The sequence below is a fragment of the Haplochromis burtoni genome, unplaced genomic scaffold (assembly GCF_018398535.1).
Source record: "Haplochromis burtoni strain Fernald_Lab_line unplaced genomic scaffold, NCSU_Asbu1 Contig_108, whole genome shotgun sequence".
In the NCBI taxonomy this organism is placed as follows: Eukaryota; Metazoa; Chordata; class Actinopteri; order Cichliformes; family Cichlidae; genus Haplochromis; species Haplochromis burtoni.
The window spans coordinates 132,180-149,111 of record NW_024582469.1 but is presented as its reverse complement, the minus strand read 5'-3'; the positions used below and the strand labels follow the sequence as shown (position 1 = coordinate 149,111).

The 16,932-nt window shown below is 40.7% G+C and overlaps 1 protein-coding gene across 4 annotated transcripts in view; it reads left to right on the top strand.

The window, feature by feature from the left end:
- The first annotated feature begins 232 nt into the window (after window positions 1-232).
- The window catches only part of adam11 (ADAM metallopeptidase domain 11), a 29,058-nt gene continuing 12,358 nt past the window's right edge, over window positions 233-16,932 (top strand). For 2 of the 4 annotated variants that reach the window (XR_001336507.2, XM_005928203.3), the window contains exons 1-6: window positions 235-675; window positions 828-979; window positions 6,472-6,548; window positions 6,975-7,041; window positions 14,007-14,089; window positions 15,611-15,668. Coding sequence is in view for 3 of the 4 variants with exons in the window: in XM_005928203.3 (XP_005928265.1) it covers window positions 618-675; window positions 828-979; window positions 6,472-6,548; window positions 6,975-7,041; window positions 14,007-14,089; window positions 15,611-15,668 (495 nt within the window). In the remaining variant the exon portion in view is untranslated. Of the gene's footprint in view, window positions 676-827; window positions 980-6,471; window positions 6,549-6,974; window positions 7,042-14,006; window positions 14,090-15,610; window positions 15,669-16,932 lie in introns of all 4 variants that reach the window. The other 2 variants (XM_005928205.3, XM_005928204.3) reach the window with 2 other exon arrangements.

Sequence of the window (16,932 nt, the reverse complement as noted above, 5' to 3'; positions counted from 1 at the left end):
AATAATAAAGAATAAAGAGAAACAGGAACTCTATAGTGTGGATGCTTAAAGCATCCACACAATTATAAGAAAATGTATTTATTATTCTAATCGACAGGGCAAAGAAAATACACTTAGCTCATCTGCATTATAAATAATAAACCACTGTTTGAAGTGCATTAGATGGATGGCATGCATTTGAAGTCCTTAAAATAATGCCTGAATCTTGACGGTGATATCAGGTGTTTCCCTTCGGGCTCCCGGGCCCGAGTGCTGGATCCATTAGTGTGTGGGTGGTCCCGTCACGCCCCACGTGCCGCTTGTTTCCTCGCGCAGCCTCACTCAGTAACGAGGCCGGCAGACAGGTGTGTGAAGCCAAGCAGCTCAGGGCGACACGGACACACAAACACCATGTTACCCCAGCCTAGAGGAGGAGGAGCCCCTTCAAGGTGTTTGTAAGCGCCGCAGGCGGACAGGGAGTGAGAAATGCGGGCGTACAGCGTGAAGGCACCAAGCTGCTGTGTTTGTTTTCACTGTCGACAACAACAACAAGAGTCCTGCTACAGCTCCGCTCACGGCTGGTGTCGGTTCATTTAACGGCGCTGCACGGAGGAAATCACTGGGACTATGTGAGCATCATGCTCGCGGTGAGATGCCTGCTGTTCGCTACAGTGTACGCACGGTACGCCGAGACAGGTAAGAGGTTCCCACGCTTCAAACACAGAGCCAAATACTCGCGATGTAATAAATAAGTAGGGACATCAAGAAGCTCACGGCCAGTTGTTGATTCTGGTAAGTAAAACTTAGAAATGACCTTTTCGCCCCACCTGTGTGCGTGTCCTCTGCAGCTCTGAGAGAATGGGGGAGTCCGGAGGGAAGGCTGCCGCCCGCGGAGGAGGTCGTTCAGCCCAAGCGACTCCTGCAGCAGATCCACACTGAGGAAGAGCTCCTGCACAGCCGACTGGACACGCGGGTCAAGAACCACTCAGCCGGTGAGCAGGTGAGCTTTGCCTGCTTTTGTTACCGCCTTTTTTGTTGTTGTTTTTACACCTGTTGTCCAAACCATCAGAACTGAACACATCATTTATCGTCATTAGATTTCCATAAATATCAGTTTCTACATTTTCCCCCACATTGAGATCAGATTAAGACAAGAAAGACATCAAGAGTAGACCTTGTAGACCCCCCAACCAAGATGTTTTCTAACACTGCCTTTAGTCAAACATCCAGCAGGAACAGTTTCATCAATGATGCAGAAAATCTTAAAGATATAGAGTAGAAAGTGTGTCTGTTAACTGCTCTTAGCAGACTGAAATTTAATTTTTCATATTTTTAGTTATAGTTTTGCTGATGTGGGTCATCTTCATGATATGTAACCAGGTTGTATTAATTTCAGATTAGTTTACTGTGTATAAAGCTGGACACTGACAGTGTAAACCAACCTTTGCTGTTTGCTACAGAGAAAAGATGGAAACTGTGTAATAAATCTGCTCTCTGTCAAGCTTGTTTTTCCCTCTATGCCTTCTCTCCTGAAGTCATCTGTCTGTCACATTTACACCATTCTTTAACACCCCCACCCCACACACACACACCACACACACCAGGGTATTAAAAAGGCAGATAAAACACATCCCACCCCCTCAACTTCAGCCTTTTGCTCCTTTCGGCCTCATCAGATGATATTTCACACCTCTACCTGTCCTCTTTTGTTGCCTTTGCTGTAAACGCTGTCAGTCAGCGGCTGTCAGGTCAGTGGATATGACATGGGTTTGACCTTGATGTGCCCCCTGTGGTCAGCGTGTTGTCTCGTGATCTCTTTCTGCTGATACCAGAGGTGCCCTTAGACTTGAATTTAGATATGAGATGCAATCAGCAGGCTTACTTTACACTGTGCTAGCTGCCGATCGCTGCACAGTGATTGTTTTTTGTGATTATGCATCGAAAGGATTTAAAGTGGGCCTATTATTCCTGTTTCCAGCTTCATATTTTCAGTCTTGGGCTCTACCAAAGTAGCTTTGCATGATTCTCAGTTCAAAATAATCTTTATTTAACTTATACCAGGCAGCTGTGCATCCCTTTAGTTCATCAACTGTCTGAATCGTGCAGGTGTAGCTCCACACTTTGAGCTGGTTGCCCTTCTCAAATAGAAGGTTTGAACACCAGGTGGACGGGGCTGCTATGTTTAGACCCGTGTGAAGTCTGACCTTTAGTCTCTTACCTGTACACACATTGACGTGAGTATTTGAAGTATATACACAGCATAAAAAAAAACCAAAAACAAGGAAAAGCTTTGCAGACTCCCCTTAATGTTGCTGTAAAACTGTCCCCAGCTTTAAATTTGTAATTACGGACTGGAAAAAAGATTTTAGTCTGGGATTTCTCTCAGTTTAGAAAAACGTTAATGCTGGCGTTCAGATCAAGTGGCCGGTTTAAAACTTACAATAGGGCGGTTTTCAATTGTGGGTACAAAATGTAGCTACAATTGCTGTATGTTATTTCCTCTGCTTCCCTGTCTGCTATTGTGCTGCCAATAAAAGCCAAAAATAAGTCTTAAAAGTGCTGATCACACTTGTGACCTGATGCTCTGAGTTTGACTTTGGACAATGTGGGCCTTCCTAATGAAAAACTCTTATTTGATCTGTGAGTCATAGCTATGAAATCCAGTGCTCATATCCAGTGAAAGTATGAGAATATTTTTAATGGGTAAAGCTCCACTTTAAGTAACAGTACACAGTCATTGTCAGTTCTAAGGTTTTGCGTATGAGGACATAATAAAACCAGTTTAGAAACACTAAGCCAAAATGGAGAAGCAGTGTGTGGAAAGACCAGGTGCACCCCAGGATTCAGTTGCTGTAGAATCACCTTTAGATGCAATCACTTAACTGACCTAACTTTACAATGGTAGGTCAGTCCATTGAAGTTCAGGCATTCATTTATGCACGGCTTTCCTAAGCTCATGCTTGAGGTCTGGATCTCTGTAACACCTTCAGTGTTGATCTCTTTCACCATTCTATTGTAGATTTGTTGCTGTGCTTAGGGTCATTGTCATTTGATGCAATTTCAGTCAAGTTTTAGCTGCCAGACCGATGGCCTTATATTTGACTCCAGAATATTTTGGTATACGGAGGAATTCACGGTCGACTCATTGCCTCATGTCCAAGCTCAAATCATCACCCCTCCACCACTGTGCCTGTGGTATGTGGTGTTAGTGTTGATATGCTGTGTTTGGTTTTTGTGCATTATGGCCAAACGTCTCCACTCTAGTCTAATGTTATGTTTTTGGGGGGTTTTTTCAGTTCATCTGAGGTTGTAGTTACTGAATTTTTAGACCTGCTAAGTTATTTTTGTTTTTTTGTTATTCCCTTGTACGTAAAACCTTTTTAGCGTGACTGTATAGTCTGGTGCAAGTACTGAGTTTTAAAAAACTGTGGCTCCATTTGTATCTGTGGACAACAATGTAACGTGTGAAACTAAACTGTAGTGTGGCCTGAATTATGATCAAAATTTAAATAAGAAAAATATAATAGTGAGAGTGCTAATGGAGCATTTGTATTGCTGCTCACAAGCCCCGTTGTGGTCTTTTATTGTATGGTATATGGACCCAGTGGAGGTTTAGATTGATACTAAGTGGTTTGCTGAGAGTGCAGGGTATTACTAATGAGACCTGCCTTGCTGCTGGCCAGTGAGCACTGACGGGAGCTACTACAGAACTCTCTTTTAATATGGATTGGGCTCACCTTGGAGCAAGGTTAGACGGAGACAGTGAGCCCTCAGCACAGAATTTTATCCAAACGCCGCTGGGTGGATAAGATGTCTCCTCTGGGAAAACATTCGTAAAAAAGGATATTTGTATTGTAATTTTGCTGCTTATATTTTCTCTGCCACCTATAGCTTCTGCTGCATATCCGCTCTACTTATAAGGATAATCCTTTTATTGTAAGCAAGTTTTAGTCTCTATCCAGGGTCTATAAGGTATCATCTTTTGTTTGAAATGTAAAACCCTCTGAGGTGAATTTGTGAAACAGCAAAAAGTGTCTGCGTTAGATTTTTGACCATATTTTTAAAGTTAAAAAGAAGAAAAATGCCTATACTGCACACTAAATTTGACATCAGCACACGTTACTAAAAGATCAGCAAATGTAGAGGTCAGCTAATTAGTTGGTCGGATCAGATCCAATATTCATCCAATTCTCCTAATTGGGTTGAATAATGTGCACATGTGCTACACTGGCTCAGATGCTGCCACCGCTCTGCGGTGTTGAGAACGTTCCCTCATCCAAAGGAGTACATTTGTGACTCGAGAGGCTCTCCTGAACGAGCAGAATTATGTTTATGAGAGCAATTAGATCTTTAAGATCTTAGCAACATTGCATTTGGGTTTTTGTTGTTGTTGTTTTTTTAAACCCATCATGATCAGCGCAGTATGGCAGCTTCTGTTTTCACTGACACACTGCTAATCAGCTGAGAATCAGAATCAGAAAGGGTTTTATTGCCAAATGTTGAGCGGGTTTACAACATTAGGAAATTGCTGCGGTGCTTCAGTGCAAACATACTGTTATAAATTAAGCTTAAATAGACATGAAAATAAAAATGAGAATAAGAATTAAAAGTGCTAAGTAGATAGATAGATATATACATGATATATACATGAGTGCAGGTGGTGATCAGTGCCAAACATGGAATGATGCAGTGAACACAGCGTAGGGTCATGTGTTAGTGGTGGGAACAGTCATACGGTTATTGTTCATGTGTTCAACAGCAGAGGGGAAGAAACTGTTCTTATGGCGAGAGGTTCTGGTGCGAATGGACCGGAGCCTCCTGCCTGAGGGGAGCAGGTCAAACAGACTGTGTCCAGGGTGAGAAGGGTCAGCTGAGATCCGAGCTGCACGCCGCAGTGTCCTGGAGGTGTACAGGTCCTGCAGAGATGGGAGTCTGCAGCCAATCACCTTCTCAGCAGAGCGCACAACACGCTGCAGTCTCTGTTTGTCCCTGATAGTGGCTCCAGCGTACCACACGGTGATGGAGGAGGTGAGGATGGACTCGATGATTGCAGTGTAGAATTGCATCATCGTCCGTGTTGGCAGGTTGAATTTCTTCAGCTGCCTCAGGAAGTACATCCTCTGCTGGGCTTTCTTAATGACGGAGGTGATGGTGGGCTCCCACTTCAGGTCCTGGGTGATGGTGGTACCCAGGAAGCGGAATGAGTCCACAGAGGTGATGGGGGTGTCAGTCAGGATGATGGGGGGGAGTGGGGCTGTGTGCTTCCTGAAGTCCACAATAATCTCCACTGTCTTCTGGGCATTCAGCACCAGGTTGTTGTGGCTGCACCAGGACACCAGACGTTCAACCTCCCTCCTGTAGGCAGACTCATCCCCGTCCGAGATGAGTCCAATAACGGTGGTGTCATCTGCAAACTTGATTAGCTTGACAGACTGGTGGGTGGAGGTGCAGCAGTTGGTATACAGGGAGAAGAGCAGAGGAGAAAGAACACAGCCCTGAGGGGAGCCGGTGCTGATGGTCCGGGAGTCCGAGACATTCTTTCCCAGCCTCACATGCTGCTTCCTGTCCGTCAGGAAGTCAGTGATCCACCGGCAGATGGGATCAGGCACATTCATCTGGGAAAGCTTGCCTCGGAGATGGTCTGGAAGGATGGTGTTGAAGGCAGAGCTGAAGTCCACAAACAGGATCCTGGCGTAGGTTCCTGGGGAGTCCAGATGCTGCAGGATGAAGTGTAGGGCCATGTTGATGGCGTCGTCTACAGACCTGTTGGCTCTGTATGCAAACTGCAGGGGGTCCAGGAGGGGGGCCGTGAGGGTCTTGAGATGGGAGAGAACCAGGCGCTCAAATGACTTCATGACCACAGATGTCAGAGCCACGGGTCTGTAGTCATTTAGTCCAGTGATCCTAGGTTTCTTGGGGACAGGGATTATGGTAGAGGACTTGAAGCAGGCAGGCACATGACATGCCTGCAGTGAGGAGTTGAAAATGCCAGCATTTAAACTGATTTGGGTTCTCATTAAATAAAAAAACAACTCTACAACAGTAATGATGGTTATGACTTCACATGGTGACTTGAAGAATACCTGATGTAATTATACAATAGAGTGCCCTGCGTGGTTGGCCTCATTTTCAGTCGACTCTTAAAAGTCAGAGTAATGACTTAATGACTACAGAGACAAGTGTTTTGCTGTGGGCTTCATAAAAGCTGGATTTGCCCAAAGGAAGGGAGCATGTAATCTGTTCTGTTTGTCTGATTTGTCTGTTTGTTACAGGGCAGCACAAATTGTGTACAGAGTATTATGTATGTATGTTGAGAGTGATGAAATTAAGATCAAATGTTTGCAGCGTTCCAGACTGTTTCTCTTTAAGACACCATAAATGAGAAATGATTTTAAATTCAGTTATTAACTGCAGCTGTCATTTTCTTTACAGTATTTATGTCTTCTTTGGTGTTCACTCCTTCCTCCTTCCCCTTCCCTCACTCTCTTTTAGCCCATCCATTTGGCCCAGAGCAGCTTCTTGGTAAAAGCCTTTGGTACAGCCTTCATACTCGACCTGGAGCTCAACCAGTAAGTCACCGCACACCTGCAAAGCTTACCTCAGGTCCATTAAACATCACTTTAAGTGGTTCACTGCAATTACTGACATAACTATGCTCAGACTCACACATCATATTACACGAAGTGGGTGCTGGCTAAACATTGATAAATAACAGATGGTGTAGCCATATTCAGACCTAGTCAAGCAATACACTGAAGTAAAGTGTCCTAATATTGCAGTGAGGTTTAAGTCACAACAAGTCACATCACACCTCTTTTAATACTTATTAATACTTATTGTGACACTGATTTTATTTATTTCTATGAAAGGATTAGTAAGCAAAAATTGAAACCCTTGTAAAAGAATTACTTCAGTACTAGGTCCTTTTTTTTAAAGCATTTCTAAGCACTTTTTGTTGTTTTTGCTCCTAATATTTCTCAATCTGTACACTCCAGCAATCTGCTGTCTACAGACTATGTCGAGCGTCACTTTGAGGAAGACGGCCAGCTGTCACAGAATATGGTAGGTTTACAGAAACAGTTTTAACACCGTGGCAAATGTGTTCATAATTAATAATAATCGTAGTTACACCTGCCCTGAAATTTAAAAAAAAAAAAAAACAGTCCAAGGAGTTGGAGGTTGGGTTTTTTGATGGCTCCAAATTGGTACTAGGTGTGAATGTGAGCATGACTCTTTTCTGTCTTTGTGTCGGCCATGTGACTGACTGCCCAGTGTCAGCTGGGATTGACTTCAACCTCCTGCAACCTAGCAAACTAACATCCTGCTGACAATGGCTTTGACAGTAAACGCTCTCACATCAAACAATTGAGGCTGAAAATGATTTTTGTGGCTGTTTGCAGAAACATTATGGTTCTCCATCCCAGTTTTGAGTATTCCACCTGAATTAAACCAAGCAGAATCAGTAATTGAGTGACACAACGTTATTTTTTTGTCCAGTCCAGAAATGCCTAAAAAGCATGTGTTTGAACGTCTAGAAATAAGTGTAAATGACTGCAAAATATGTGCTAGCCCAGATGTGTTGTTCCATAACAACTCTTCAGCTTATCAGGTCCACACATTATCCTGGACCTGTGGAAAGGTGTCCAAAAACACCTTTCTGGCTACAGCTGCATGAGCCCTGATGGTTAGATTGTTGACATGGCCCTCTCTGTCATGAATTATAAATTTGAGCAAAATGGCCTTTAATAAATCCAAGACGGGCAGACAGCTTGACTCTCGACAGCCTCTGCGAGACGGTGTCTCTCTGTCTGTATCCTCTCTGCCAAAGAACCACCTGACCAATTGGTAGACGGTTGCCATGGAAACCAGCAGACAGCAGCAGTACCAGTGTGGGCCTACTTTGTGTCATGAGGGGAATTCAAATCATGTGCATTTCCAGAAAGGATTAAATCAGATTTTACAGCCACCTTCTGCCCTGACCTTTGGATAATCCGGGCACAGACATTACATTTGAAGATTATTTCAACGGGTTAAAATCAAAGAAATAAAAAGGCCAAATAATTAAATAGTGCAGGAAGGAGGCATAAAGATTTATCAATGGTCTCAATATGAAACACTATTCACTAATCAAAATGAAGTAAGATCATTAAATTAACCACACAGCCAGACCAATGTCTCTTAGTTTGATGTCATTTATCACTTTTTAAATGACTCAGTATTCCATAAATAAATTTATGTCATACTCTAAGTGTTTTTTTTTTTTAAAGATTCAATTTATAATTTTGATTTTGACTTTATTAAAAATAATAATATTAATAATTGAGTTTTGATAATGTTGCTGACCCCAAAGATACAAAGTCTGACAGACCCTACATGTTTACACTTTTTTTTTTTTCCTACCAACTATGTTAAAATTACAATTCTTATAATAATTATAATAATAATCCAATTTGAGCACGGAATGAGAGAAATGGAGTTGAATAATTACTGCACTAATTTGATTAATAGTGGCCCGGTAATAGATCCCTGGGGAACACCGTAAAATAATCACATTAGAATTTAATCTAGAAATACACTTAAATTAAAAACAGGTTTAATGCCATTTATTGTTATTGAAAAGCCCATAAAAGAGTTATGAATATGGTAAAAAAATGTATACGTTTTTTGTTTTGTTTTTTTCTTATTTTGTCCAGCGGCTCCACCATTTTTTTTGGTACCCTTTATAAATTATAATACATAAGGCGGGATTATTATTATTAGTAGTAGTAGTCGTCTGGTCTGTAGTCAATAAATGTTATGAAATGTTAAAAAAAACATCTAAAATGTTAATTTAATTAGTACTTTTGTCAGATTAATTTAGTCACTAGATTTCTGTCTTAACTGCTTCATTTTTTTGCCTCCAAGCAGCACTAAGAACGTTCATGCAGGCCCCTCCCCTTTCCATCTGCTCTATACTGATTTATTTAGTTTTACAGGGAAGCCAGTAAATTGCCTGTCTTTGTGTGTCACCTTTTTGTCATTGGCCCCTGTGGATCCTGGTTATTCTGCTGAGCTGGTGACTGTCTCATTCAGATGTAATCTCAGTGACACACAGCTAACAGAGAAATTAAATTATGAATAACGATGGTTGGAATTGACATGAGCTGCGTTTTTGAGTTCTAACATTGCCAGCAGATTTTTTTTTTTTTTTTTTAAATAAAACTTATTATCAACCATTACTAAAGGTTTTTTTTCCTTGTGCTGGGTTAGTGTGTTCACCTGAAAACAAATGGGTTGTCAATGGGAAATTTCATTTAACTTCACTCTGATATGTGCTGTTTCACTCTAATTGTCGTAATAAAATGGTGATATAATTGCCAGACTGATTAATGCACAACGGGCTACGACAGACTATCAGCTAGCAACACTGCATGTGAAATGAACCCTGAAGACTGATGAATTAGCTTCTCTGAAACACAGGGAGAAATGGGGAGTCTTTTAGATTGATTTGCATTCCTTCTTCTTAAGTCGGTTAATGTTTCTCCTAATACTGTAAAATTGTCTCTTCTTGCCAGCACCAGATGCTTAACGTATCTGGAGGAAATAGTTTTTCCTCATGATTTTAAATACTCTAAAACGTAATGCTTTTGTTCTTTCCAGTCCTCTTTTTCACTTTACATTAGTACCTATTATTTCATACCCCGCCACCCACCCACTGCTCTCAGACTCTGAACAATGCTGAGTCCAGACATCAAGCACTCCAGCTTTTCTAATTCTGTTACAGCTGATTATGTCAAGTTCAGTACGGTTGTTTCTGCAGGACATGACTGTCTCAATTTGTGAGTGCAAGCAGTTTTTTTTTTTTTCTTTTCCTTTTTCATTCATACAATTTCTCGGTTTTAATGTCATAGTTCACTTGTCGCTGTCCTTCCAGCACTAATAAAATTCCAGTGTGGTTTAAATGGAAGAGTGAGTGGACATCACGTGAAGTGCAACTCTGAAAAGCATCCTCAGTCCCTGACAGTCAGTGTGTGCCTGCTGTGTCAGGCAATTTGATTTCCTCCATTTAGTCTCGTAATCCTACCTTTTATTTATTTATTAACTTGCTAAGTGCTGTGAGTTGCTTCACTATTCGGTATGAATGATGAATGTTCTTTTAGTCCTCGACAGACTAGAACTGATGCCGCATGTAAATAAGCTTCATAAAAATACTGGGACTTACTCTAATGTCTGGAAGGAAGCACTGTTTAATTTATTGTTGTTAGCTTTGAACTCATCTCTGAAATTATATATCAGTCTAAAAGTTTAATGTTGATTTTCACAGCCTTAATTTTGGATATAAATCTATATAGCAAGCTGCTGTTCCTTATTAGCTTATTATTGCCAGTGAAGTCGGCATTTCTCATGTTTCCTTTTAGCACTACCATGATGTTTACATGTGAGTGAAACGCCCAAGTTGCGCTTAGTACATGCCCATGCTACAGCATTATTTGGCCTCTTCGTGCTGTTGGCTGTCGAATGAAAATGATTGACTGACTGATTTTTATGGTGTTGTAAATAGGGGAGGAGTTAGGCCGTAATTTTTCCCAGCAGGCCACATGAGAAACTGTGGCTGTTGTGAAATCCCTCTCTAATAACCTGGATTCACTTTCGCTCAATATTAAAATTAATTATTTGCCCTTTTTAAGCTTATTGGTGCAGTTCCAGTCTTTCATGGGGCGGTTGTAGTGATCTGCATGAGAAACTGACTGTTGTGGAGGGCTGCATCAATAACCTGAACTCAATCTGAATAAGAGTCCCAGCAATGTAGAATCACCAGCTGACCATACCCTATTAAATGCATGTATTTGGACTGTGGGAGGAACATTTCATGCAGTATAATAAAATGGCTAACCTTGTGGACCCACCCTAGACATGCTCTTTCCTTTAAATTTTATTTATATATAGTGTTTCTATGGTTTCGTGAAGACAACACCGAGATAGTTTAGTTACGTTGATGCAGAACTTTTCTAAGCTAATTAATGTCTTTTCTGAAGCCTTGAATAAATCGGGTCAGAACACTATGAGATTACAACTTTTTACATGGAGACCTCATCTTAGTTTAATCACACGTAACTGTTGGCCTTTAAGAGTTAGCAGTTTCCATTCCTTCTTTGGTTTAATTGAATCAGAATAAAATGCCAGACAGCATTCTGCTCCAAGAGAGCGAGCCTCATATAAAGCTCATGTGTGGCGAGGGATAAAAGACACGTGTGACTGACTTTGGACTGAATGATGATTTTGTAGCTGACAGACAACCAGACTGATCATTAATTTGTCATCAACAGTAGCCCGACTGTGTGTGCAGATGTACCTGTGAAGATTTAATCCACCTTCGAGAAGATCAGTTGAAATGACCTTGCAGTGAAAGTAATACTCGGTGTCAGTTAAAATACATTGCACATGCCCTTTGTCTTTGAAAAGTAACAAGGATGTCATGTGTCTGAGAGCTAACTTTGACATGACAGGATCTCTCTGTGAGCTTTCAGCTTTGAGCTGGAGCTCAGAATAAAGGTCGGCCAAGCATGAAGAACAGCAGCTCCAAGTTGCCCCTTTTTCTTTTTGATCTGTCGGCCGTGCTGGATGACAACAGGATCGGGTAGCAGACATGACTTATTGGGGTTCATTACAAACACCTGAAACTGACTCTCTCGCAGTCACATGCATGCATACGCGCGCACACACGCACACCCGCACACCTGAGTTCCAGGTATTTGCAAGCAAAACAACTAACTTTAATTTCCATTGTCTCTGTTAAAGCATGCATGATTATTATTTGTGAAATTCTTTGTTCCTTCAACTTTTTTGAGCTCGCACATTTAAAACCATGCTCGTGTCACTTGACTGACAGTAGCCAGTCTCCTCTTAGATTGTCGTAATCTGATCGTTCCTGTACTGCGAGACGCAGATTACAAACACTACGTCCAAAACATGATCGTTCAGTTGGATCCTTTTAGGCGATTATGAATAATCAGGTGGAGTTACCTGGCAGTGAGGTGTACAGGTTGCTCCTTCCAGTGGTTCTGCCAACTTGGCTATGGATTGAGACAGTCACTCATTATCAGAGCTAATTTTATCCTTTATTAGAGGGGCATACAAGCAGTTCATCAGCCTTTAAACCTTTTTTATTTTGTAGCTCTTGTAGATTCTGTCTGTAGTTTTGGGGGGGGATTTTTCCAGATGAATCAACAAAATTAAGTGGTGTCAGCTGACTGATAGATGGTGTGTAATGTATAGGTCTAGCAGGCAGACTGTCTGGAGAAACACTTTAAAGTTGCATGTTTGAATATGTAGGATCCAGTGACTGAAAGTCAGATATCTCTGCTTCTGTTGTGTTAATATAACCTTTTTTTTTCCATCTCTCTTGCAAGCTCCAAATTTGAAGTCTCTAATTTTATGAACATGCATTAAGAAATTAGAGAAATTTATAACTTCAGTTTATTAAATCATTGCATTCTTTACAATGGGGTAAAAAGGTTCTTGTGATTTTTAGGGTCAATTCAAAATAGCTTTTTTATAATTATTTTTAGCAGAAAAAAATGTATTCACATGATTTAAAATGACAAGTTCATTAATTCTCTTTCCAGAGTTGCATTTCAAAGCAGCTCCATGAAGTGACCGCTTTTCTCCTCATTAAAATACCCTCAGCTGCATACCCTGCTACTGTCCCTTCCTTTAAACTTTCTTCTCATTGTATGCCGCTTGCAAACAGAACGGTTGGTGGGGCTGCTCTGCTCACAACCACAGCACATGTCCAGGACATCTGCAATCACTGACATTTATACGGAGCCAAAAAGGGAAAAAATACTTTTCATAGTTGTCTCAAACAACTAGCATAACGGCTAGCTTAGCACAAAGTCAACTTAAAACTTAAACCATCAGTACTAAAAGCATGTTTTCACGGTGTAACCTTTATTAAGACTTGTGCCTGATGTACTGAACAATATTAACTTCCATATTCATGGCAGCTGTGGCTCAGGTGGTGCAGCGGGTTGTTTGACAATCGGAAGGTCAGCGAATTGATCCCCAGCTCCTCTGGTCTATGTGTTAAACTATCCTTGAGCAGGATACTGGACCCCGAGTTGCCCCTGATGCATCCATCAGAGAGTGTGCATGTGAATTTGAGCTAAACTGCTTAAGCATTTATTTAAGCACTGTATGAATATATGTGTGCTTGGTGTGAATAAGACTTGTAGTAGGAAGTGCTTTGAGTCCATTTACCATTAGCAAAGTGCTAAGTCATGATACTCCTGAACGGAAGGAGTTCATCATTTGGTGATCGACAAGATTCATTTGTTCTGGATAGGATCGCTTGTAAGTCTTAAGTCTTCTTGGTGGATTTTAATTCTCATTAATTTGTACATTACAGCCACAAAATGACAGAAAAGCATATCACTTTCTTTCTGTATTTTACACATTACAGTAACCTGTGAAATGTAATGGATCAAGAGGCATGTGAACTAATACATCATTGACGTTGTGTCTGTCTAATATGCCCATGTCAGGTGTCTGTGTGAGTGATGGATACAGTTTGAGATCCTGTGTACTTCCCAGCTGATGGACTTGAGCAGTTCCTTATAAAACACCTGTTCATTTTCAACTTAAATGGGTTCAACCTTGACTTTAATGAATTTTGTGCTTCAGACAGCTGTAGTTGACGCTATCTTCCAGTGAATTAGGAAATTCTGATGCATACCCACTCACACTCTGTTATGCACACTTCCTTTCCCTTGCTGAAACTCTACTCAGCTGTAGCAGCTGCAGCAGGTGTAGGTTTCCCCAGACACCAAATCATACAGTAGTCACTGATCTCCTTCAGACAACCCTCCTGGTTGATCATAGGCCTCACGCTGACAGAAAATACCTACCTATGTATATATGGGCCAAAAGATCAGTAGCATCGAGGGCTTCGCAGACGGTGTTGGCTTCATTTTCTGAAATTTGACATGTACATGTTACTGGATGATGACAGTATCAGTGTCTCACTATTACCTCTTGTTTGGTTTCAGGGAGGGGAGCACTGCTTCTACCACGGGCGAATACGAGGAGTGCCGGGGTCCTGGGCTGCTTTGTCAACCTGCCACGGCCTGCAGTGAGTCCAACGCTGTGGGGCTACATTTCAGATTAAGTCACTACAACAAATGAGAACCCAAGCATTGATTTTAATTGTTTAAAATCAAATCCAATTGCACACACACCAGTATACTGTGCAAAAGTCTTGAGCCACATTTCTTCATATTTGCTTGGTTTTCTTCCTGAATACTATCGTTGTTCATATTTACTGCAGGAAGAAACGGTTAAAAACAGCGTTTTATAAGGAAAACACTCGAAAGCCTGTGAGCAAAAACAGAACCAAAAAACCCCCACCCTTTCCTATTGGTCGAAAAATGTACCATGTCGACCAATCAAAAAATGATATGGCAACATGGCATTTATTGTTTAGGAAGGGGGAAATTGTAGGAATGACGGCGGTGTTTTGAGATGTGAGAGATTTGTGACACAACTCTTGTGTTGTTAGCGTGTAGTCAATAGTTTTGTTGTGTGTGTCAGAACAATGAGGCGACTGCTGAATGTTACAGGTGTTACAGGAGTGATACATCTCCTGTTGTCAGGCTGTTGTTCTCCTTTATCTCAGAGTGGGCAGAAATTATTTTTTGGAGTGGCACAAATGATTTGTGTGGCATCAAATTTGATGCAGAACAGCTGATTGTTCTGTAAATAGTTTGAAATGTTTATTTAAAAAAAACGCCTTGGCTGCATTTTTAGGTAAACGGCTGCAATTTTTATTTATTTTTTTTACTTTTTTTGAAGAAGTAGCTATATAATTAATTGTCCAACATTGGTCATTATATCCTGTATTTTGCAGACAGAGTTACAGGACAGACCACAGACTCATACTCATACAAGTCAGAGCTCTATTTAAAAGAAAGAAGAAAAAAAAAAAAAGAGGGAGAGAGAGTTTTGTTTTCTTTACTTCCAATAGTGTTAACATACTACACAGGTCATGAACAAGATTTATTTTATTTTTTTTCCATTGTAAGTGGGCTAAAGCAGTTAATTAAAAGTAGTCTAACATAAATGCTGTAATTTGATTATTTTAATAAACCATGTAACTTGGATGGATTCGATGCTGGCGTGACCACAGTGCACACGTCTGCTGTTGCTCACAGTGGTCCAAGTGTCTGCTCAGGGACTTTGTGTGTTTGCTCAGACACATGAAAAATTAGAGGGAACATTGTTCTACAGCCATCTATAAAACACGGTAGAGGCTCTGCTGGGGTTTTGGAGGCTTCATCATTTCTGCTTTCATAATTTTAACTAATTATGAAAGCAGAAAAGTGTGATTGGATTTTTATCCACAATGCAATACCACAAATAAAAACATAGATCTACAGTAGAACATTAGCAGTTATGGATTTGCTTCCCCAGAGCCTGGAGCTCAACATTATTGAACCAAGATTAAAGACTGAAGGGTCAGTTATGTTTAAAATAAAATAAATAATTCTCACCTTCCTCCGATCCACCTTTCTATTTGTTTTCTGATAAATAGAAACACATTTTAGAAAAGAAGTGGTGAAGCAATTATCATACATGATCATTTTGTTTTATTTAGGGGGATGTTTTCTGACGGGAACTTCTCTTACGGGATCGAACCTCTTGGCACTGGAGCGGTAAGTAACTTCCGGCGACGCCATGAAAAGATGTGAAAAGACAATGCGTTCATATTTTTTCTTTCACTTTTATTTATATATTTATTTAAGCAGGCCACATGTAATAGACTCTCTTTCAGTAGAGGACTTTGAATCATGTTTGGGAGCTGCTTTGTCAGGTCTCACTTTCTCACAGTATCTCCGCTCTCCATAACTTACCGTCAGTGTTACTCTATCTCTGAGTTTCTGAGTGGAAAGTGTTGAATATACACACAAACCACCACCACGGAAACATTTCCAGTGTCTGAAAAGAAGCAGATTATCTGCTGGAGGCAGGTGAGCGAAGGAAAAGTTGACAAAAAGAAAGTTTGGCCCTTTACAAATATTCAGATTTTGATCTTAAAAGAGCTGCATTTAAAATAAATGGAGATTCAACAGAGTGACTGATGTGAGTGGGATAAAAGTGTTTAGAGAGGAAGAGGCTGAGCCTTTTTTTTTTTTTCTTTTCCATTAAGGCTCAGTGATCGCAGTACAGCTCAATTACATAGACTGGAGAGATGAATCAATAGCCTCTCAGCTCATCTTCAAACTCCCTCACTCTCTTCCTCTCTCCTCAGCTCTCTCTCAAATGGGTCATTTTCATAAAGTATTTATCCCCAGCTCAAGTGTACCACTGTGTCCAGTGGAGTTGCTGCCATTATGACAGCCCTGTGATTGATTAAATATGCATCAGCACTTTCTACTTTTTTTTTTTCCACACAGAAGCTTTAAGTTCACAATGAGAAGTCCATTCATGTTTCCTATGATTTAAGCATATGTTTTTCTAAACTATATTTAATACTTCAGCAGCATTAAGATCCATTAACTGAATGCTTTCTGCAGTTTCACGTCTGTCGATCAAATCCCAGTACAGGTTTTCAAGGCTCAGATTTCCACTTATTCCAAATCTCTACCGGCTGCTGGTTCACTTAGAATTTTTTTTTTTTTTTGCTTTTTTTTTTAACATTAAAAATTATGACACATAAATCCCAAGATGAGTGACATATACACATAAGCACAGGTCCTCTGAGTACCTGATTGAAGCTCAATTCCTCCCTGGTCATAAAAGACCATGTTTACTTCTGTGCAGCATCCCATAAACATCTGGGAACTGAGGAGAGCAGTTGCTGGAGTTTTGGAAGAGTAATGAGATCAAATATTTGCCTGACATGGGATTCTAGCTGCTCAGCAGTCTGGGCTGCAGTTAGGCCTTCTACTGAAAAGACATGCTGTTTTAATGGATGCA